At 49.5% G+C, this 24,252-nt stretch overlaps 2 protein-coding genes across 2 annotated transcripts; one reads left to right on the forward strand and one right to left on the reverse strand.

The window, feature by feature from the left end:
- The first annotated feature begins 328 nt into the window (after positions 1 to 328).
- On the forward strand, positions 329 to 4,984 carry LOC311313107 (indian hedgehog B protein-like). The gene is made up of 3 exons (XM_084443157.1): positions 329 to 870; positions 1,744 to 2,005; positions 4,002 to 4,984. Exons 1-3 carry the CDS (start codon positions 574 to 576, stop codon positions 4,820 to 4,822), a joined length of 1,380 nt encoding a protein of 459 aa, XP_084299283.1. The 5' UTR covers positions 329 to 573; the 3' UTR covers positions 4,823 to 4,984.
- A 2,810-nt stretch (positions 4,985 to 7,794) lies between these two features.
- On the reverse strand, positions 7,795 to 22,468 carry bin1a (bridging integrator 1a; the record flags this gene model as incomplete). Its single annotated transcript, XM_084442877.1, has 19 exons — positions 7,795 to 7,896; positions 8,057 to 8,158; positions 8,298 to 8,372; positions 11,543 to 11,593; positions 12,035 to 12,385; positions 13,730 to 13,813; positions 14,056 to 14,178; positions 14,315 to 14,372; positions 15,982 to 16,029; positions 17,173 to 17,231; positions 17,898 to 17,973; positions 18,127 to 18,212; positions 18,432 to 18,524; positions 19,026 to 19,136; positions 19,506 to 19,601; positions 20,266 to 20,360; positions 20,506 to 20,560; positions 21,097 to 21,177; positions 22,382 to 22,468. The coding sequence occupies 19 exons, from the start codon at positions 22,466 to 22,468 to the stop codon at positions 7,795 to 7,797; spliced, it is 1,833 nt and encodes a 610-aa protein (XP_084299003.1).
- Between the last annotated feature and the right edge of the window lie 1,784 nt (positions 22,469 to 24,252).

Raw genomic sequence — 24,252 nt, forward strand, 5'->3', positions numbered from 1 at the left:
GAGGGTTGGAGGGGCAGAGCTGGCAGGGTGCGGTCTCTGTCGAGTGGCAGCTGATCTTCTGGATCACTTCAATTCCCAATTCAACTGGAAAGCAGTGCGGCCGCAGAACAGCAGCCAGACAGACAGTTACTGGGGCAAGCAGACACGTCAGTAGCCTAGGCTACTCCTTTTGACAGCTCTTCTATTCACGACAGCTCGACTTTGAACCTGTTTGTTTAAATAAGCGGACTTTACAACTCATGGTCATACCCGTTTACAGACGGAGAGAGACCAGCTCCGCGGCTTTGGGTCAACGGACTCCAGAGAAGTTGAACTTTTCCCCGGGAGATCGCGAGACCCAAACAACGCCGCGGCTCGATGCCTGTCCTCTTGGCACGCGCGGACAGTTGTTGTGCGCACGGATAATGGCGTTGATCGATCTGATACAATACTGAAGATTCATTCCCCCACCCTACCCATGCTTCACACGTGGGGGGCTAGCGGAGTATCCAGGGGTAAGGGGTAGCCTGGAGCGCAACGGCGACCTGTGCCATCTTGCCACTCCGTCCCGCAGTGCCCGCCGCTCTGGGTGGGATGCGGCTCTCCGTGGTCTTTGTGTTTCTCATCGGCGCCCTGTTGTTTGCACCTGTGACCCGGTGCTGCGGGCCGGGGCGGGGGTACGGGAAGAGACGCCCGCCAAAGAAGCTCACGCCTCTCGTCTACAAGCAGTTCAGCCCGAACGTCGCCGAGAAAACACTGGGAGCCAGCGGCAGATACGAAGGGAAGATAACCAGAAATTCCGAGCGATTTAAAGAGCTTACGCCCAACTATAACACGGACATCATATTCAAAGATGAGGAGAACACGGCCGCGGACCGACTGATGACCCAGGTGAGACGCACGGGAAGAACAGGGATTTAATAGAAGATCATTTCACGTTTTTTTTTAATCCAGGCTGAAGAGACGCGCTACTGGACTTGGCCTCTGACGGCTGTTTTCATTTCGTCCAATAAAAACATTGCTGATTCCGAGAACTCGGACGTTCAAATATGGTCGCTCAAATCAAGTGACAAATTGCGCCCGTGGGCATCATCAACAGCCGCGAAATAAGCAACATTCCGCGAGGCTTGGTTAACCCTTTTTTCCGCAATCGGCTCAATTAGTTCATTTAATCAAATACTTGTTTAAAGCAGGCTACCCGCATACGTACATTTATTTTTGTTACCTAACACTTGACCTATACCCCTATCACCTCTTGGTGACAAATTGCCCACCGCCGCGTAAAGTAGGCGGTGATATGATGCACAATGCTGTAAGAGAAAACGTCCTTCTAATAGGACTCTGTTTTAAACTGCTTTGGGATCCTTTCAGGAGCTAATAGCCTCTCAGTCTTGTGTGACAGGCTACCTTAACCACCTGTGCTAGGGTGTTGATACCTTAACCACCTGTGCTAGTGTTTTGATACCTCAACCACCTGTGCTAGTGTGTTGATTCTGCATCATCAACTGTGCAAATGAGCTGCAAATTAATTGCTCTTCCAGGACAATGATATCTTAATTACTTGTTTGTCTGTCTGTCTATCTGTCTGTCTATCTATTTATCTGTCTGTCTGTCTGCCTGTTTGTCTGTCTGTCTGTCTGTCGTCTGCTCCCTCCTGTCTGCCTGCTCCCTCCTGTCTGCCTGCTCCCTCTCTGTCTGTGTGCTCCCTCCTGTCTGTCTGCTCCCTCCCTGTCTGTCTGCTCCCTCCCTGTCTGTGTGCTCCAGCGCTGTAAGGACAAGCTGAACGCTCTGGCCATCTCGGTGATGAACATGTGGCCGGGCGTGAAGCTGCGCGTGACGGAGGGTTGGGATGAGGATGGCCACCACTCCGACGACTCGCTGCACTACGAGGGCCGGGCGGTGGACATCACCACCTCGGATCGCGACCGCAACAAGTACGCCATGCTGGCCCGGCTGGCGGTGGAGGCCGGGTTCGACTGGGTCAACTACGAGTCCAAGGCCCACGTGCACTGCAGCGTCAAGTCAGGTAGGTGTTGGTCTCAACGCCAGACCCATGAGCGTTCTGTCTCTGATACGATAAGCTACGTTAACTACTTTACTGCATGCTGCAGATCACTCTATGGGTCTGAGGGCAATTCATTAATAGCGCCGGAATCCAGACGACACCAATCAGGAACGACTTTCGTGATCAGGCGTTCCCACCCATAGATATGCCCCGCCCATCTAACCTGGGCTAGCGTCTCTCATTTGCTGCTACGACCTGTCACTCTTTCAATTTTGATCCGACGATACGCCCTCAGAACACCAGCTTGGGCGGCAAAGTAGCACAGACTCTATTATGTAGTATGCGGAGCGCAGCGATTCAACGATTCAAATGATGGTTATTTGGGGTGGGCTTGGGACATCTTTGGCAGGTGCTCCAAAGGGTTTAGGGTTCTTTGGTAATCCCTGTAAGATAAGCATTGGGGAAAATAACCTTTTTATATAGACCTTTTTTGGGGGGCATATAATTATATTTGATTCTGTCCCACAGTGGCACTAATGGCACTAGGTAGCACCTTTGTCTAGGTGTGTATGATGGTGAATATCGTGTGTGTGTGTGTGTGTGTGTGTGTGTGTGAGAGAGAGAGAGAGAGAGAGTGTGTGTGTGAGAGAGAGAGAGAGAGAGAGAGAGAGAGTGTGTGTGTGTGTGTGTGTGTGTGTGTGTGTGTGTGTGTGTGTGTGTGTGTGTGTGGTTAGCAGTCGTTAGCAGCAGTGAGGTCAGTGTTAGACATCTACTGTAGTTATACTGTAGTTAGAGACAGTGTTGTGGTCAGGACTAATCAGACAGCAGCCACCTGGATACCTCGTTAATGTGTGTGTGTGTGTGTGTGTGTGGGGGGGGGGTCTGCGTCTGCCTGCCTGTCTGTTAGACTACCTGCTTGCCTGTCTGTCTGCCTCTCTGTCTATTTGCCTGTCTGTTAGACTACCTGTTGCCTGCCTGCCTGTCTACCTCTGTTAGACTGCCTGTTGCCTGCCTGCTTGTCAGTCTGTCTGTCTGCCTGCTTGTCTGTCTGTTTGTGGTTTAACAATTAGCAGACTGGTTTATTTCCCTACTGCCCTGTCCTCCTTTCTCTCTCTCAAGGGGAACTGTGAGTCCATCTATCTATCTATCTATCTATCTATCTATCTATCTATCTATCTATCTATCTATCTATCTATCTATCTATCTATCTATCTGTCTGTCTGTCTGTCTGTCTGTCTGTCTGTCTGTCTCTATCTGTCTGTCTGTCTGTCTGTCTGTCTGTCTACTGTATCTTTCTGTCTCTGTCTGTCTTTCTCTCTCCCTCCCCCTCTATCTTTCTCACTCTCTATCTCTGTCTGTCTGTCTCTCTCCCTGTCTCTCTCTATCTCTCCCGGTCTTCCTGCTAACCTATCCTGCTCTGTCTCTCTCTCTATCTCTCTCTTTCTTCCTCTCTATCCTGCTGTCTCTCTCTCTCAGCCTCAGTCTTCAGAAGATTATCATTAGCTCTGTGCATGCTAAGCCGAACTGAGTCAAACAAGTGGAACACACATTCGTTTTGAAATGTCTATATTCTGACAAGCACCCACACTGTGTATGTGTGTGTGACCCGTAACTTCATGTGTATATTAACTTCCTTACTGAGTCACAAGATAACTGCTATCCACCTCATATCAGTTACAGTGTCAAAGTCTACCTGATCCTTCTTTAACCTGTACTCTCTCCCCCTTTCTCTCTCTCCCTCTCCCTCTATCTCTCGCTCTCTCCCTCTCTCCCTCTCTCCCTCTCTCTCTCTCTCTCTCTCTCGCTCTCTCTCTCTCTCTCCCTCTCTCTACTTTGTTTTCTTCTAATCTTCATCTCGTTCTCTCAATTGCCTCGTCTTGTGTTTTTGTTGGAATTAAATTACTATTGTAAATTTTGTAACAATTGGCTCTCGTCTCTCTCTCTCTCTCTCCTTCTCTCCCTCCTTCTTCCTCTTCCACTCTATCTCTCCATGCCCTCTCCTCCCTCCCTCCATCAGAGCACTCGGTGGCAGCTAAGACAGGAGGGTGTTTCCCGGGCGGGGCCCAGGTGTTCCTGGAGGGCGGAGCCAGGAAGAAGGTGTGGCAGCTGCACCCGGGCGACCGCGTGCTGGCGTCCTCAGAGTCGGACGGCGGCAGCCAGCGGCTGGCGTACAGCGACTTCCTCACCTTCCTGGACCGCCAGCCCACGGCCAGGAAGCTCTTCTACGTCTTGGGCACCGCCTCCGGCGCCGAACTCCGCCTCACCGCCGCCCACTTGCTGTTCGTGGCCGAGGGGAACTGCTCGGGGGCTGCGGCGGCGGCGGGGGGGTACCGCATGAGGACGGTCTACGCCAGCGACGTGCGGCCGGGACAGTGCGTCCTGACGGCCAGGGGCGGGGCCGGGCCCGCGGAGGGCCGCCTGTCATCCGTCACCCGGGTGGAGCTGAGGGAGGAGTCCGGCGCCTTCGCCCCGCTGACCGGCCACGGCTCGCTGGTGGTGGACGGCGTGCTGGCGTCCTGCTACGCCGCCGTGGACCAGCACCGCCTGGCCCACCGGGCCCTGGCGCCCCTCCGCCTGCTCCTCTCCCTGACCGGGCCCTGGGAGCCGCAGGCCAAGGGGCTGCACTGGTACCCCCAGGCCCTGCTCCGGATAGGAACCCTGCTGCTGGGGCCAGAGCACTTCCACCCCCTAGGGGTAGGGGGGGGCGCAGCACCCCGAGACCACTGGAGAGGACAGACAGAGAGGGAGGATGGAGGAGGCGGACGGGAGGAGGAGGCGGACAAGAGGAGGAGGTGCGAGGAACGAGAGAGGGATAGAGAGATGGGAGGATGGGATTAGAGGGAGGATGACAGAGGAGGGATTTGAAGGGATGAATACGTTTAGAGAGAGAGAGAGAGGACGTGGCGGGAGATCTCCCTGGAGGGGGAGCAGACAGACTCACATGTTGTTTATTTATGAAGTTGTTTGATTTGTTTAAAAAAAAAAAAAAAAAAAAAAGCAGAGGAATTAACCTGTTACCTTCAGACAGAACGCACACAAACACATGCACACACACACACACACACACACACACACACACACACACACACACACACACACACACACACACACACACACAGGTCTTAATTAAGTGCCTGTCCTATTCTCAGAACCTTTCAGGTAAGGACCATATACAGAAAAAGAGAGAGATTATGCCTTCTTGGGATCAAATGCATTACTAGCTGAGACATGAACCAGGTCACAGTGATTTAGAGTTTTGTTAGGGTAGTGGTCTACATTGCACTGTCTGTTCATGTGGATCATACTGTTTCTACTATTGTCTGTCTGTCTACCTATCTACTTGTTCTCTGCTTGTGTGTCTGTACATAAGGAACATTCAAAGATTCAAGACTGAAAAATCTTTATCGTTTGGGGTAACAATGAATATTTGACTTCCATGGCTCATTTTGTCTGTCTGTCAGACGGTCCAGACTAACTTCTCTGAAGGCGTTATTTACAACAGGGAAAGGCTACAAACATAATATTTCCCTGTTCGATATTTTATTGTGTCTAAATGAGGCATTCATAACATCTCCGTATCCCCAAGAGTGACTGTCTGCTCAGCATGGTTTCAATATTGATCTTTATAATAAGTGGGGCACACGTCAAATCTTCAGCTGAATCAGTCAGGATGTGACCCCTCATTTGAATGTTCTCTATGCCTTATGTAGTCACTCTGTAAAAATCTCTGGAACATGAGACATTCTTCTCTTTATGTTGAATTGTGTATAAAAATACGCATAATATTATTTTGTTAGAAACTATTTAAAGATCTATTTTTAAAATGACCAAAATGTATTTTTTATCAATTCTGTGTATATGGGCATTGCAAATTTTTGTATTTTTTATCACTTAACATGAACTTGCTCTTTGTAAACCAAGCGTTCTTTGAGTCCTTTGAGAAATATCTCAAATTTAGCCATCGCCATTATTCTTGAATGAATGAAAGAACAAATGAATGAATCCGCTGGAAGCCTAGAGGGTGGTGGGAGTGTTCAGCACCATGGACAGCGCCAGCCGAGTCACCCCTCCCTCTCTGGCTGGCTCCTGGGCAGGAGCTTCCCCACATTCAGCGCCACCTACAGGCAGCTCAGCTCTCTGCAGCGCACACACACATGCACACGCTCATACATACACACCTGTCCCCCACCCCCCCCCCCCCCCAACCCCATCCTGCTCTGAGGGAACCTTCCCCTCTCTGGTTCTGAGGTGTAACAGCAGGCCTCCCCCCGCTGGTGGGAGGTGGAAGTGCTCTGTCGTGTCCCACAGGTCCAGACAGACAGCCACAGAAAAACACAGCACAGCAGTGGAGTCTCTATATCATCTTTATTCTTATTGGTCGGTTGTGGGACAGGAAGTGGGCGGATGAATAGAACACGACACACAGGGTTTGGCATGCTCACGTACACAGGAATGAATGTTTTTAATAGAATATAGTCACTTCATCTTCACAGCTTGGTCAGTTACACAGATACACAACATTTACACAATATCACCTGAAAATGTAACACCAGCAAACAGAAACGTAGGACTTCAGATATGCAAAGACTTCTCCGTTTTAAACGATTGCGGCCAATCACCATTATAGGTTGCGGTGATATTGTCCAGGGGGAGTAAGAAGGGACAAAAGTGCACCTGTCCCCTCCCAGACGCACTGAAACACACACACACACACACACACACACACACACAAACGCTTCCTGAATCCCTCCCTCTGCTTGCTAGCAGCAGTGACTCTACCCCTTCTGGAGCCGGAGTCGGTCATTCCACCAGGCTTCTCTGCTCCACTTCCACAGCTGCATACAAAAATAAAAGTAGTTCCCTGTGTATCCAGTATTCTCACTCCACTCACCCACCTCACCTCACCCCACGTCTCCTTAAACGCGTGGAATGATGGCAACTGAGTTTCACACTAGACTATCTTTCCCAAACAATATTTCTTCAAACACAATTTTTTTCAAACGCACACACACACAGCACAAACATGAACTGCATATCCCTGGGAATACACTGGGGTTGAAGTTCATATATATAATATAGTCATATGATATGCTATGATGTACACACCTTCAGAAACCAAATCACAAAGACAAAGTAGAGCTCCCCTTTCGGAGAACGCTCCCCCCTCAGAGGGGAGGTGGAGGAGAGAGGAGGGGGGCTCGTCAGGTTGGTATGAGGGGGGTGTTGCGGGGGTGGGGGGGAGGGAGGGAGGGGGGGTTCAGATGGACCTATCTCCCCCTCACTCACCACTATCAACACTGATCACTAAGACTGGAGTCTGATCACTAGGACTGGAGTACAGGAGTGTGTGTGTGTATGTGTGGGGGGGGGGGGCGTCAGGATGCTACCCAGCATGCTCTACAGGCTAACCCCAGGGCAGAGCTAGCCGCTGCTTACATAGGAACTACGTCGACCGAATGGGGGTTCTGATTGTAGTGGCCTGTCGGGGGGGGCCTGGCCTCTCTCAGCTGGCATCAGGATTAAAAACAAATGTATATATGTGATGTCTATCCAGAGTCCACACTAGCAGCATCTCGTGGTGATGGCGATGACGATGATATGATCCTGATGTGTGGTCCTCAGGAAAGCCTTCCTCCTGTTCTTCATGGTCGGCCCGCTCAACCGGCCCGTGTGGTGGCGAGACACGCTAGTGGTCATGGTTACAGTGTCATCCCTTCTGGCCGAGGTCCTGACAGGCATCCGGGGGGGGAGGGGGGGGGGGGGGGGGAGAGGAGGAAAAGAGGAGGATGGAGAGATGGTGTCCTCTCCTCTCAGAGGCGCTGGGTGAAGTTCTCAGGGAAGACGCCCTTCACAGCCTGGTCCTTGATCTTGATCCACTCCTCCTCCTTCATGCCCATCAGCCAGCCTTCGTCCTGCACACACACACGCACGCATGCACACACATGCACACACACGCACACACGCACGCACACACACACACATACACACATAAAGACACACACACATAAAAGTAAGTAGTGATCAGCAGGTAAAACAATGTGTGTGTGTGTGTGTGTGTGTGTGTGTGTATACCTGTTCCTCTGGGTTGTCAAAGGTCACCACCAAGACCACTTCTCCTGCCTTCATCTCGAGCTCATCTGAGTCGTTGGCTGCATAGTCATGCATGGCCCGCACCTGCGCGCACGCACACACACACACAGACAAACAAACACACACAAAACATCAGGGTGTTATGGTTTGGTTTGGGACAGGGGGAATAGGATGACTAGGGCTTGGTTTGGAACAGGGCCGACTGGGTTTTTATGCTGCTAACCTTGAACAGGAAGCCAGGCGGCATCTCCACGCCCTCCACAGTACCCCCGGCTGGTTCTGCTGCCACAGGAGGAGTCTAGAGCAGAGGATGAGGAGTTGTGAGTAGTACATGTGTACAAGCTTCTTTGAAACGGCAAGTGACACAGCTACCCCCGGTGTTTCATGACCAGTGTTGGGCAAGTTACTTCATAAAAGTAATCAACGAAAAGTTACTGATTACTTTCTCTAAATTGTTATCAGATTAATTTACTAATTTCTGTGTGAAAAGTAATCAGATTAATAATTAGTGTGGTTGCTCCGAAGGGCAACACACTCTAGTACTTGGTCGACTTTATTTGTTGTTTGTTTGGTTGGTTGGTTGGTTGGTTTGGATCTAGAGCAACCCCAAAAGTTTGCCACGCTACTCCTCCCACAGTTCTAACAGCACACACACGAGTCATATGTCAAATCGACGGGCTTCATCGGGAATCGTGTGCTTCCTCATTCCTCATCTTTGATAGTTTAATTCATATTAATTTATTAGTTAATTAAAATTCCCCATTGACTTGAATGGGAATAGGGAAAATCTCCAGTTATGTTTGTAGAGTGGTGGCAGCTGTTGCTTTGGAAATATTCACACATTTTGTAAACTGCTGGCACTCCTACAGTTTTAACAGCTCATACACATACTATACATCAAAACATTCACACAACTGTGCTGATTCATACAATGTAAGTATCTAAGCTGTGTGACTTATAGTTTTCACGGTGTGACGATTTGTTCGGCAACTGCGCTCCCCATTGAAACGTATGGTGCCGCACAAACTTTTGAGCTGCTAATTTTGCATTTTTTACCCTTTTTTTTTGTCACCATGGCTACAGTTTTTAAGCTACATATTATACATGAAAATGTTCAGCAAGTTCCCAGGATTCCTACGGTGTCAATATCTAAGCTGTAACATTTATACTTTTTGAGAGAGAGCTGTCTGAATCCGGCATGCCTTTACATTGAAGTGAATGAAGGGCTGCTCCGAGTGTCAGTTAGGATTTGAATTTGGGGACACGAGCAGGATCTCTTAAAGGTACAGGTACACTTTTATGCCTACAGTGGTAGGATCACACCACAGACCACACACCTCCCCTGAGTGTGGTAGAGACACATGGCACTTCACTGATGAAGGCAGGTGGGTGGCACAGAGAGGGCTACACTGTCCGCAACCTGCTATGACATGAGGGGGCGGAGTCTCGCCATCATGCCACTAACCACACCACGGGCCCCACAACTCAGCCCCTGAGTGGGCTAGAGACACACAGTCTTCACCGGTTGGGAAAAGTGGGTGGCCCAGAGGGAGGTACACTGTCCGTGACCAGCTCTGACCTGAAGGGGCGGAGTCTCACCACCACGCCACTATCCACGCCACAGAACCCACAACTCAGCCCCTGAGTGGGCTAGAGACACACGGTCTTCACTGGTGGGGGCAGGTGGTTGGCCTGGAGAGGGGTACACTGTCAACGACCGGCTTTGACCTGAGGGGGCGGAGTCTCCCAACCACACCACTATCCACGCCACGGAACCCACAACTATGTCCCTGAGTGGGCTAGAGACACACGGCCTTCGCCGGTGGGTGCATGGAGATTGCCCGGAGGTCACTGCACTGCCCCCGACTGGCTCTGACCTGAGGGGGCGGAGTCTCACCACCACACCACTATCCACGCCACAGGCTCCACAACTCAGACCGAGTGGGCTAGAGACACACGCTCTTCACCGGTGGGTGCATAGAGATTGCCCGGAGGTCATTGCACTGCCCCCGACCAGCTCTGACCTGAGGGGGCGGAGTCTCACCAACAAGCCACTACCCACGCCACGAGCCCCACAACTCAGCCCCTGACTGCGCTAGAGACACATGGTCTTCACCGGTGCGGGTGGGTAGGTGGCCCGGAGAGGGGTACACTGTCCCCGACCAGCTCTGACCTGAGGGGGCGGAGTCTCGCCACTATGCCACTGTCCACGCCACAGACGCCACAATTCAGCCCGAGTGGGCTAGAGATGCACGGTCTTCGCCGGTGGGTGCATGGAGATTGCCCGGTCTGTAGTAGTAGATCTTCCTTCCTGCTTTCGTTCAGAGCAGAAGCTTTTGCTGCTTGCTCCTGCGCTGGAATTCCTCCCTCACTTCATCCCTTCGCCTTTCGCACCCCCCCCCCCTTTCCCTCTCATTACAGTACAGTGCTGTCAGGGATATTGGCCGCGCCTGCTTGTATGGCTGCTTGTCGAGGCTGGCTGCCTGTATGGTAATTCCCTCCCCCCTCCCCTCCCCTGGTATTGTATTTTGTATGTTGTATTGCATTTTGTATGTCGCTCTTTCTTCCTTTTTATGTGTTATTTGTATTGTGAAGCACTTTGTGCATTCGTGCTGTGAAAGGCGCTATATAAATAAAGTTTACTTACTTACTTACTTACTAGTACTAGCAGTAGCTGTTACATACAGCTGCAGCAGCTAGCCCACCTCACATTTTCTCCATGAAATGTACTTTCTAGTTAGTGTGGTTTCCCCGAAGGGTAACACACTCTAGTACTTGGTCGACTTTATTTGTTTGTTTGTTTTGTTGGTTGGTTTGGATTTAGAGCAACCCCAAAAGTTTGCCACGCTACTCCTCCCACAGTTCTAACGGCACACACACGAGTACTAACTACAAGTACGAACTACAAGTGCATGCACACAACATCCAACACACACAAGCACACACTCAAGACACACACACACACACACACACACACACACACACACACACATACACCCAACACTAAGTAATGACAGAATGGGCAACCACACTTGCAATTTCCCCAAATTGCACATTTCTAGTTACTTTACTTTTTAGTTACTTTCTATAACCACATAATTTCTTGCCTGAATCATAGAAGTGCTGATCTAGGATCAGTTTTGCATCTTAGATCATAATAGACACTAGAAAATCAGATCCTAAACCAGCACTCTTAGCACATCTCTACCCTGATGACATACAGTCAGTTCAGCCACAACTACAGAGACCGCATATCAACCAAACGAAAGGGAGCAGTTATGTGTGTAAGTAATCACATGTTTATTAGGTCAGTAATTGTAATCTGATTACTGAAAATTCAAATGTAATCCCTTACATTACAAGTTACTGAAAAAGTAATCGGATTACAGTAATCCCCTACTTTGCAATCAGTTACTCCCAACACTGTTTATGACAACTGGTTGCTAGGGGTGACAACGAACCACTTACGACATCAGCCGCCGCTGATCCTTCTGCTGTCGCCGTGGCGCCGCTGTTGTCCTGGAACACAGAGGAACGACCGTCACACACACACACACACACGCACAAACACGCACCACACAGCGCCACACCTCCCTACAAACCAGCGCTGTCCGATAGGCAGACGGGCGTAGCTACGGCCGGTTGGAGGCCTGCCAGCCAAAGCCGACGGACTCGAGACAGATTCCCTCGTAGGTGTGAACCCACTCAGTGAAAAATAAAGCAGAATCTGATTGTGATTGGGGTTTTACTGTAACCCCGAGTGTGTACCAGTGAGTCACACAGAGGACAGCGGCCATAGCTCCGAGGGACCAGTACTGTAGGTAGGGCCTGCCAGCGATGGTTCAGCTACAGCGCTAGTATCCCCCTTCTCCTGCTCTCATCCCTCCATCCTCCTGCCTTCCTTCCAGACGATGCATCCCTCCAGCAGGTCTGGATGCATCCCTAGTCAGTCCATAGTACCTGGGCCTCCTCCTGCTCCCAGTCAGCCTGGGCTGGGTCTGGGGCCGGGGCCTGGTCTGGGGCCTGGGCTGGATCTGGGGCCTGGGCTGGATCTGGGGCCTGGGCTGGATCTGGGGCCTGGGCTGGGGCCGGGGCAGCGGGGGCCCCATCGTCCCCCCAGGAGGGGGCCCTGACCGGCAGGCTGCCATCATCCCCCCAGCCCTCCTGGGCCAGGGCCACCGGGTCCCTGACAGGCAGGCTGCCATCGTCCTCCCAGCCCTCCTGGGCCAGGGCCACGGGGTCAACACGGACAGGCTGGCGGCCGCCGTCGTCCCAACCCTGTTGGTCCTCTGCTGCAGGGCTGTCCTCTGGCTGGGGGCGGGCGCAAGGGATGTCGGAGTGGGGGGGGGCATGATGAGGTCATCATGGTGACCATGGGTGGTGGTCATCATGGCGGCAAGGGGTAACGGTCGTCATGGTGACCAGGTGTGGCGGTCGTCATGGTGACCAGGTGGCGGTGGCGATCACCATGGTGACCAGGTGGTGGGTGGCGGTCGTCATGGTGACCATAAGTAGCGGTCATCATGGAGACCAGGGGTAACGATCGTCATGGTGACCATAAGCAGCGGTCATCATGGAGAGCAGGGGTGGAGGGCAGTCATCATGGTGACCAGGAGTAACGGTCGTCATGGTGACCAGGGGTGGCGGTCGGCATGGTGACCAGGTGGTGGTGATCACCATGGTGACCAGGGATGGTGGTGGAAAGAAAGACAGGGGAGGGGGGGGTGGGGTTACGTCCCCAGTTGGTTGCCAGGGGCCGATTGCCATGGGGATGTAACGTAATAAATAAAGAGTTGGATGAGGGGGGGGGGGGGGCAGAACAGGAACAGGAAGAGACCAGGTCAGAGTTCAGACTGTGTTTCCTGTAGATGAAGAGTGGTCTGGTGGAGGCAACCTGCCTCTTTACCACATACTGTCTATACTGTACGAGCACAAGTCCCATAGGATGATTATGAACTAGCTCAGCCTGGCCGGTCACTCTGCTACTGAACTAGCTCAGCCTGGCCGGTCACTCTGCTACTGAACTAGCTCAGCCTGGCCGGTTACTCTGCTACTGCCTCCTAGGAGACTGGCAGCTCTACTCCTCTGGAGGCCCTCAGTTATGGCCTGATGGTAAACCTGAAAGCAACGCGTCGTTACTCTGTGTCTAACGTAACATCCTGTACACACGTGTTCAAACAACATGTAAGATCCAGTACACATGCGTTCATACAGCAGGCTGGAGGACTTACCCAGGAATCCCAGGAGACAGGCTAAAGAGAGAGAGGGGGGGGGTGGGGAGAGAGGGGGGGGAGAGAGATAGAGAGAGGGAGAGAGGGGGGGAGAGAGAGAGAGAGGGGAGGGAGAGAGAGAGAGAGATAGAGAGAGAGGGAGAGAGAGGGAGAGAGGGGGGGAGAGAGAGAGAGAGAGAGGGGAGGGAGAGAGAGAGATAGAGAGAGGGAGAGAGGGGGGAGAGAGAGGGAGAGGAAGAGAGGGAGGGAGGGGGGGAGAGAGAGAGAGAGGGAGAGAGGGAGGGAGGGGGGAGGGAGAGAGAGAGAGAGGGAGGGAGGGGGAGAGAGAGAGAGAGAGGGAGAGAGACAGAGGGAGAGTTACATGACTGAACAGGTCGTGCGTGTGCGCCGTGTCCCCATTGTAACGTTGCTGCGCGCCAGTCACCTGAGCAGCTGAGGCCGCCACGCTGGCCGTCGGCACGGAAGAAAAGTCCATATCGAGCAGGGTGCCGCCCGCAGGGCTGTCGAACTACCGGAAGGGGGCGACACAAGGGTCAAGGTTAGGGTCAGGGGTCAGGGTTAGGGTCAAGGGGTCAGGGTTAAGCCTTTTTCCACACAAAGATGTGTTTATTCACACAAATAAAACACTAGTGAAAGTGGCTTTGGGATCCCTGGTTTAGGAGTTCATTTGAGGGTTTAGAGTTTGGGGTCAGGTTTAGGGTTAGAGTTGGGGATGGTGGGGTCAGGGGGTCAGGACTCGGGGGTCCTCACCTGAGTCGGGGACGTGATGCTGATGTCCGGCGTCGCCGCGGCATCAAAGAGGTTGATGATGTTCTCTGGCTTCAGGTCCTTGGAGGGCGTGGCCTTGGGGGGCGGAGGCACAGCAGGCCTCAGCTGGCGCAGAGAGAGGAGGAGGGGTACGGGGGTTAGACTGAAGGAATGCCTGTTTGCTTAAGTGTGTGTGAGTGTGTGCGCGTGTGAGTGTGCGTGTGTGTGTGTGTGTGTGTGTGTGTGTGTGTGAGCGCAATACCTTGGATGGAGACTTAGGGATAGCTGGTGGTGCTCCTGGAGTCAGAGTGTGATTGTCACTAAGAGAGAGAAAGACAGAGAGAGAGAAAGAGAGACGGGGGGAGAGAGAGAAAGAGAGAGAGAGAGCAAGAGAGAGAGAAAAAGACAGAGACAAAGAGAGAGAGCGTGAGAGAGAAAAAGAGAGGAGAGAGAAAGAGAGAGAGAACGAGAGAGCGATAGAGAGAGAAAAGGAGAGACAGAGAGAGAGAGAGAGGGAGAAGAGTGATGGGGGGAGTGGAGGAAGAGAAAGAGGAGTTTAATGAGGAGCTGCTGAGCAGCTGGCCCTGTGCTCCCTGCGTGTGGGGGTGTCCAGTCTGAGCGCGGGGTGTTGATGCAAGCACTTTCATGCAGGACAAGGAAGCCCCCTCCACTCAGTTGCATGCAGCTGACCCTAACAGTGGTGTTCCTGGCCAGGAAGCCAGAGAGCAGGACCTGCAGTCAAGTCAGTCTGGACAGGCCAGGACGTAGATCAGAGGGAATGCAGGGGTATGGTAGACAGTCAGGCAGAGACAGAGTCTACACTAACAGAGTCGACACTAACAGAGTCGACATTAACAGAGTCTACACTAACAGAGTCTAAACTAACAGAGTCTAAACTAAGAGTCTACACTAACAGAGTCTAAACTAAGAGTCTACACTAACAGAGTCTAAACTAAGAGTCTACACTAACAGAGTCTAAACTAACAGAGTCTAAACTAAGAGTCTACACTAACAGAGTCTACACTAACAGAGTCTAAACTAACAGTCTACACTAACAGAGTCTAAACTAACAGAGTCTACACTAACAGAATCTACACTAACAGAATCTACACTAACAGAATCTACACTAACAGAGTCTAAACTAACAGAGTCTACACTAATAAAGTCTAAACTAACAGTCTACACTAACAGAGTCGACACTAACAGAGTCTACACTAACATAGTCTACACTAAAAGGCACCGTTGCTCTCTGGTGAAGAGACGGTAGCTAACGGCACGTCCACAGCAGGGCAGAGGGGCCCTGCCTCTCCAGTCCTGCGCTCTCTCATCTCTCCTCACCTCTGTCCAGCTCCACCGCTCCCTTCAAACCTCACCTCCACCTTCACCTTATAGATGATCCGATCACTGGACCGGAGCCAGACTTGGGTCAGACGGCTAAGCTGCTTTCAAATGCGTACTCTTCATGTATTTAAGCTGCGGTTAATGCCTTGGTCCTGAAAGTGTACCCATGCTCTTTGGCTTTAGCATTAGATTATGCTCTAATTATTATGCTCTTGTTTTAGAAAGGAGATGCACTTGTGAGTTCTGGTGAGTAGTAGTACACTGACTTCCTACGTTAAATGCGATTATTCTTAGTTGCTTTCTGTAATGTAGTGTGCAAACTCCGCCCATCTAGCTGCCCAGGCAGCCTAAATCAAGCGCTCTGGTGAGGACGGACAGGGCAGGCAGAGTGAACAGCTAAAGGACCAGAGAGGTGACCACAGGGTGAAATCAAAACACACAGTCTCCTCTCTCCGTTACAACAGACCGAGCTCCGCCCAGGGCTGCCCGCACTCAGCACCCGGGACCGACAGGACTGACGGACAGATGGACGGACACGTTAGTGAGACGTTAGACAAGAGTTCACCGTGGTTTCCGAGGTTAGCGTACCTCCTCAGAGCCCTGGAGTCCGTCGTCCCGCTGCGGTTACCTGTCTTTCTGTGGGGGGGGGGGGGGGGGGATGGGGGGGGGGGGTGGAAGCGTTTAGTCTAGTGGCCGGTCACTCTGCCACACCATCTTAGTTGCCGTAGCTGCGATCCAACTGATAGGCTTTAGACACACGCTGTGATCTCTGGACATTAGAATGACACCAGGACCGCCAGAATTAAGATGCTAACGCTAATCATGCCAACAGGAGAGCTACTACTCCTGCTGCTACTACTACTACAATAACTACAATGACTATCACATCTTCTACTACTACTTCTACTACTACTACTACTACTACTACTACTACTACTACGATAACTACTATGACTATTATTATTATCACTACTATAACTACAACTACTACTATTACCACTACTACTACTACTACTACTACTACTACTACGATAACTACTATGACTATTAGATCTTCTACTACTACTACTACTACGATAACTACTACTTCTGCTACTACTACTACTACTACTTCTGCAACTGCTTCTGCTGCTGCTACCACTACTACTATTACTAAGACTACTACACCTACAATTTCTACTACTATTACTACTACAACTACAGCTACTACTTCTGCTGCTGCTATTACTTCAGCTGCTGCTACTACTACCATACCATACCATTTTATTTATAGAGCACATTTAAAAACAACAAAGTTGACCAAAGTGCTGTACAAGTCAAACAACAATAATACACAAAGAACACATAGTAAAACATACGCAGTATGTCACATGAAAAAGGACAAGTCTCTTAGGCCATGTCAGGAAAACGCCAAAGAATATAAGTGAGTTTTGAGGCGTGATTTAAACACCTGCAGAGTGGGGGCCTGTCTAACATGCAGGGGTAGCTCGTTCCAGAGCTTAGGGGCGGCCACTGCGAAAGCCCGATCCCCCCTGAGCTTCAGCCTGAAGCTACTACTACTACAACTACTACTACTGCTGCTACTACTACTACTACTACTACTACTACTACTACTACTACTACTACTACTACTACTACTACAGCTACTACTACTACTACTACTACTACTACTACTACTACTAGTACTACTACTACTGATTCTGATTCTTCTGATACAGCTACTTTTACGGCTGTTGTAGGACGACTCTAGCTACTGGCTGGCAACTGTATCCAGCTTACTTGGTGGAGGTTTCTTCACTCTCCAGTTTCACCAGAACATCATACAGGTCCTGGTCCAGCTGTGAAGAGAGAGGATGTGAAAGAGGAACAGTATTAGATACTGTATGATGCACGCAATAGAAAGCATTTCAGGACATCTACACCAACATGTGACCGGAGCAGGACTTGAACCCGGGTCTTCTGCACCAAACACATGCATTAATCACAAAGAAGGAGCCTGGCTTTAGACAGGGAAGCCAATGGGAAGAACAGGTCTCAAGCACATAGTGACCAAACCACCTCCACTACACATGCAGATGATGATGGCCTTAAAGGACCGGTATTCAGCATTATAAGCCAAGTTATAAGGTTATTTATGATCATATATAGTGAAGAAAGTCGCTCAACCCCATAGACTCATTTCAAAAACAGGAAACTCACTGGAGCCAGGAAACTCACGTAAACCCCGATAGGATGAATACTTTGCTGCACATTTTTTGTCAAAACATCAATGGACAACAGTGACCACTCAGTGAGTTTCCTCTCTTTGAAAGCATGTTTTATGGTACTTTTGAGCGATTTCTATATGCACCTAATGATCCGTTAGCGGCGGCAGTTCGCATCTCGAGAGTGCATCGTTTGTCGATGCTTTAATATGTATACTGTATGATCGTAAATAGCCTCATAACATGGCTTATAATGGTAAATAGCGATCCCTTAAGCAGCAGTAGCAGTGGGGCTCTCACCCTGCTCATCTCCTTGTGGAACTTCTCCTCGAAGCCGGCCATGCTCTGGAACGTACTGACGTAGAACCCCACACGACTACGGACAGAAAGAGAGAGGGGGCGAGGGGGAGCAGGAGACAGAGGAAGAGCGAGAGCGGCAGGGAAGAAACAGGAAGGAACGATCAAAGGTTTTACTCAGCGAGTTGGTCTCAGACGCACGGCTCAGTCCGCGGTCGCAGCGAACACACACCTGTTCCACAGGGACGGCAGCTCCTCCTGGAGATCCACATTGATCTCCTCAAACACCTTCTGAGCACGATCCAGTTCATCCTCAGCCTGTCACACACACACACACACACACACACACACACACACAGAAGTGATACGAGTGTGTTGTATGTGACTGAGTGTGTGTGTGTGTGTGTGTGTGTGTGTGTATGTGTGTGTGTGTATGTGTGTGTGTATGTGTGTGTGTGTGTGTATGTGTGTGCGTGTGTGCGTGGGCGTGCGTGTGTGCGTGCGTGTGTGTGCATGCGTGTGTGTGAGAGCAGGTACCTGGGTCCTAGAGAGGGTGCTCTGCGCTACGTTGTGAGCAGACAGGATCCCCTGGGCCCAGCCTGGCGTGGCTCTCTCCAGCAGGGACGCAGGCTGAGGAGTCACACAAAACACCCATTCATTTCATTTGATCACCAGTGTGTGTGTGTGTGCGTGTGTGTGTGTGTGTGTGTGTAGGGATGTAACAATAACCAGTATGATGATAAACCGTGATAAAATTTTATTCATTTTATTGTGATAAAATTATCATTAAAACCGTGTTTTATTTCCGAACTTTTAAAAACTCACTGTAAATACTGTCCAGCATCAAAGTTAGCAACAGTCTCCAAGATTCATTCTTTTAATGTTTATGCAAACAAAAAGTGCATAGTGCTGAAAATTGTATTTGTGGTTTTCAATATAAAACTTGGTGAAACAATTTCAGTGTCTGTATCAGTAGTTTTTGAACATTTTCAGCACATTTTAATACCGCAATAATGCCGATAACCGTGATAATTTTGGTTACTATAATCGTGATGTGAAATTTTCATACCGTTACATCTCTATGTGTGTGTGTGTGTGTGTGTGTGTGTGGACGGTCCAGGGTTGTGTCACCTTGGTGAGTTTGATTCCTCCATCCTTCTTCTTGCCTTTGTGTGTGGCGGCATAGTTGTGTCTGGCGCTGTCGAAGTCCACCAACTTCCTGTCACGCTTGGCGATACGAGACTGGAGGAGAGAAGAGGAGAGGAGAGAAATGGCGAGAGGGGGAGAGGACAGGAGAGGAGAGGGGAGGTGGGGGAGGAGAGGAGAGGTGTGGGAGGAGAGGAGAGGCGAGAAATGGAGAGGGAAGGAGAGGAGAGAGGGGGAGGAGAGGAGAGGAGAGGAGAGGAGAGGAGAGGAGAGGAGAGGAGAGGAGAGGAGAGGAGAGGAGAGGAGAGGAGAGGAGAGGAGAGGAGAGGAGAGGAGTGAAACGGAGAGGAGAGGAGGAGGAGGAGGGGAGGAGGAGGAGGAGGAGAGCAGGGGAGGATTTGTTGATACTGTGATCCCAGCTATATATCAGGATCAGAATAGTGCAGCAGCAGCCTCTGACAGTACCTTGATATCAGGGAACTGGCCCAGGTAGGTATCCATGGAGATAAGAGCATGGTCTACTAGCTTCTGATGGTAGTCCTCCCACAGAACATCGGTATCCTGCAACACACATTTGAATAATTTATGAATGTCCACATAATAGAAGGATATCGCTGTGCCTAAGCTAATAAGTAGCTAACAGATGCTAATCTGCACTAGCCTTGCTAGAACCAAACCTACAGCTAAACACACACACACACACGCTCGCGCACACCTTTACCTTCTTACTCTCTGTTCACCCTTTTCCAGAGAAAGATAAGGCATGAAGAATGAAGGAAAGAAACACATTATGACTGGTGACATGGACTCATGGAAGAAAGAGAGAGAGAGAGAAAATGGAGAGAGGGAGAGGAGATCCATAGAAAGGGGAGCAAGGGAGAGAAAGAAAGAAAGAAAGAAAGAAAGAAAGAAAGAAAGAAAGAAAGAAAGAAAGAAAGAAAGAAAGAAAGAAAGAAAGAAAGAAAGAGGAGAGACGGTATAGAGAAAGAGAGGGAGAGACTTGAAAGGAACAGTACAGGTGTGTGAGACACTGAAAGATGTTGGCAGCTCTCCAGCTAGACTGACTCAACACTCACTCTGTCTCACACACACACACACACACACACACACACACACGCACACACGCACACACATACACACACACACACACGCGTGCACACGCGCGCGCACACACACACACACACACACACACACACACACACACGCTGATTGGAGTGCCTCTGACCTCTACGACGGAGTCCACCTCATCCTTCCCTTCCCACTCTGGCTCGTACATGTCAGCCAAACACGACTGCAGGTTCTTGGACGACTCGTGCATGGCTGGACACACACGCACGCACACATGCACACACGCACACACACACACGCACACAAAGACACACACATACACATAAGGTAAACTGTAGGGAAACATGGGCTCATATACTTAATGTGATTTGTGATCAGATGCCTTTGTCCCACTCACCTTTCACTGCCTCTAGATAGGCCCTCAGGTCTCTCTGCAGCTTACTGCCCTCCGACTGCCAACAACAACACACAACTTAGAACGCAGAACACCAGGGGTGAGTTCAATCTGAAAATGGTGTGGAATGTTTTGTTACGGTTTACGGGTTGAACAACATGTTTCCTCAAAGCGGTGTGAAACACTGTGCAACGGGCTTTGAGGAAGGTTTGCTGTCATTTGGTGGGCGTGTCAGAGGTGTTACCCAATCAGCAGACTTATATATACACTGCGCTGTATCTTCGACGCTGCCATAGGTGCAACAATTGTGTAATATACAGGGTGTTCAACGCAACTCTTTCCATTTAAATAAACGTTTTGCAACGTTTTCTCAGAGCTGAACTCACCCCAGGAGCCCACACATAGTCTCAGCGCCTCCTAAACACAGGACCCCCTAGCCTCTGGACCAATCCCCTGCTTCTACCACCTGTCCAGGACCCACCCCCTAGCCTCTGGACCAATCCCCTGTTCCAATCCTGTGATTTTGGTACTGTCACAGGAGATCTATCAGTAGAGGATGTGAGTGTATTCAGAAAGCGAACAGCTAACTCTCACGTATTGTTTGTTGAAGTTGATGACTCCCTCCTCAAAAGCGACGTCCTTGGTTTCATCTGCTTTCCCCAGCTTCTGTAACACCTGACCAACAGCAACGCAAACAACAGACATTAAACAGTTAACAACAGACATTAAGCAGTTAACAACAGGCATTAAACAGTTAACAACAGGCATTAAACAGTGTGTGAGATCAGCTGCAGTTTTATACTGTATGTAGGCTGCGTGTTGATTTGAGAGTTGAGTATTGTAATCTTGACTGATGGAATCATATACTTAATCATATTAGGTGGATATTAAATGCATGACTCCAACCATGTAATCATTTTTAGAGGTTTTTGCTGAAGAGCTCTCAGAGTGGGTATATACATTACAGGGACCTGCTTATATGCCCTAAATATGAATCCTTCCCTTGCCATCTCCACACAGACTGCTATTAGGTGGAGATACAGAAAAGTGGCTTTTGATTCCTTCAATTAAAGAACACAGAATGTGTGTGTGTGTGTGTGTGGGGGGGGTACATTCAAATCAGTTAAGATGTGCGTAACATTGAACAGTGGTTTTAACAAGAGAATGCTGTTCACAGATACGTTGTATTTTGTTGATTGACACTATAATTTTAAGTTCTGATTATGTGGAGCCAAGGAAGGAAGAATAGTCTTCACTATGGTGACGACTAATGGGGATCGGTTTACATACAATAAACAATCAGCTGCAACATGTAACATCATAACCTGTCCACTGTTTCTACATTCAGAATACAGCAGAATACTTAATGTTCCAGTATAGGCTACATTAGCCCTGCACATTACAACTGGCATCAACGGGCCGGTAAAAGGCAATAAGCAATAAAATACTTCATGGCTGTGTCGGACGTAGCCTGTTTCAATCCTGTAGTATCGTCCACGCAGACCCCCATAGTGCAAAATCCAGTAAACCAGTCTGCTTTATATAAGCCATCGCAGGGATTCCTTCCGTCCACTGCGCTGTCACAGGCTAATGGCCGGTCATTATTTTGGCATTTAATCCAGCAGGAAAATTAAGCGTTTCTTTGTTCTAATGCTCAATTTAACATGACATATCGATGAATATTTAATAGGTAAAAGACGTCGCTTATGGGCCACGGCAAACTGAACATGTCCCTAAAAATAAGACGACTGACCGTCCAGATGCGCCATCGCCAGCGACAGAGCTGTGGTATCATGGATGGGGGTAGTCTACAGCCCGGTCGCGAACAACCAACACAAATTGATGGAAATAATTAAGTAAACGATATAGCATTTCTAACCTTTTCCTGCGCCCGTGTTAATTTCTTCTGCACGTTACTGGCGAGTTTCCCCGCAGTCACCCCCTTCCCCAGGTTCAGCTCAGCCATCTTGTCTTCTAGGCCGTCTCGGAATAGTATGCTATATTATAGCCTAGCCTACGACAGCAACGGCTCTGATGGACGGGCTAGAGAAATGCGTCCACATCCACTTAATCTTCGTCGAAGAACAGAGTAGGCCCTGTGATGTTAGAGTATTTGTTGTCTGTTTCTGTGAAAACACAGCTCGTTTCCCAGAGCTGCGTCTGTCTGTCCGTCCCCCTCGAAGGTATACTCAGCAGTGGATGCTTTTAAAGGGACAGCGCCGCTGATTCTGCCTGAAAATGAATCGGTGACGGATGTCAAAGCTCCAAGCCAGTTCATGTTAAGAGTTTCAGTTTAGTAGAAGGATCGTGTGCGGAAATGGTGTTGGTAGTAAAAGTCGTGTGACCATTTTCAAGTCACCGTTAAATATTGAATTCAAACCCAGAGCGATCGATCTATTTTGAGGCCTAATGTCAATATGTAAGGATAAAGTTACAGTAAGTCTAATTGTTTATTAGTCTGACTATTAATGAATGCATTTATCAATTCAAACAATTGATAAAAGCTTGTATAGTTGGATCAAACTGGCCGACTGGATTTCAGCACCTGGACAGCGCCCGCCCCGCCGTCTGTCTCCATTACATGTAGCCTAGTCTATGTGACCAAATTACTCCGAACATTCTAGATTGGTAATCAAATGTGTAGGATGGATTATTCTTAAAGGCGTGAACACTGATAAATACACTGGTCATAAATATGTTGTTTTATTTTAATTTGTTTTAAAGTTACGCTACTTCAAAGCAAGATGAAGAAAATATATAAGTGGGAGTCACTTCAAATAATTTTGAGAAGCAAAATATTGAATGAATATTAAAGAAATACATAAATCATGTGTGTGTGTGTGTGTGTGTGTGTGTGTGTGTGTGTGTGTGTGTGTGTGTGTGTGTGTGTATGTGTGTGTGTGTGTGTCCAGGTTACTGCTGCCTGTCCAGGAAGCGGGCGTTGATGGGTGCTCCAGGGGTTAGCAGGTTGTGGGCCTTGGCCTTCACTTCCTGGGTCAGAGGTCAGAGGGCACGTCCAGATGGAACTGCGTCCAGATGGAGCAACAACAGCTGAAACAGCAGCACAGTTAAAGGCACAGTCTGCGTAACATTCCTGGGCAGCTGTAGCTCAGTTGGTAGAGCAGGTCAATGATGAATGAAGGGTCAGTGGTTCGAATCCCAGCTCCGACTGTCCACATGTGGAAGTGTCCTTGAGCAAGACACCTAACCCCAAATTGCTCCCAATGAGCAGGCTAGCACCTTGCATGGCAGCTACCGCCATTGGTGTGTGAGTATGTGTGAATGGGTGAATGAGAGGCCATTGTAAAGTGCTTTGAGTGCCACTAAGGTGGAAAAGCGCTATATAAGTGCAGTCCATTTACCATTTACCATAACATTCCTGCTCCAGTTCAGTGGCCACTAGCTGGTAATGGTATAAACAGCAACCCCATGGGATTAGGCACATGAAGGCTGCATGCCACTCAAATGATAACCAATCCAATAATAATCAAATCATAGATTCTCTGTAACTGTAAAAACTGATGATAAGTGTGTGGTCCCCCCCTCACTTCCTCTCTACCTCCCCTCAGACAGCTGCGGTAACCATTGCTTGACGTCCATTACCTATCTTCCTGAAAGGTTTGTGGACTCAAAACAACTGCAGTGACTTGAATACTTTTGAGTGAGAATTTATCTTCCCTATAAATGCTCTAGGGGGCGATATGACGTTACAGTTCTCAGCCTCATCTTTCTCCTCATGTTCAGTATTCA

This window comes from Borostomias antarcticus (genome assembly GCF_949987555.1).
Source record: "Borostomias antarcticus genome assembly, chromosome: 9".
NCBI lineage: Eukaryota > Metazoa > Chordata > Actinopteri > Stomiiformes > Stomiidae > Borostomias > Borostomias antarcticus.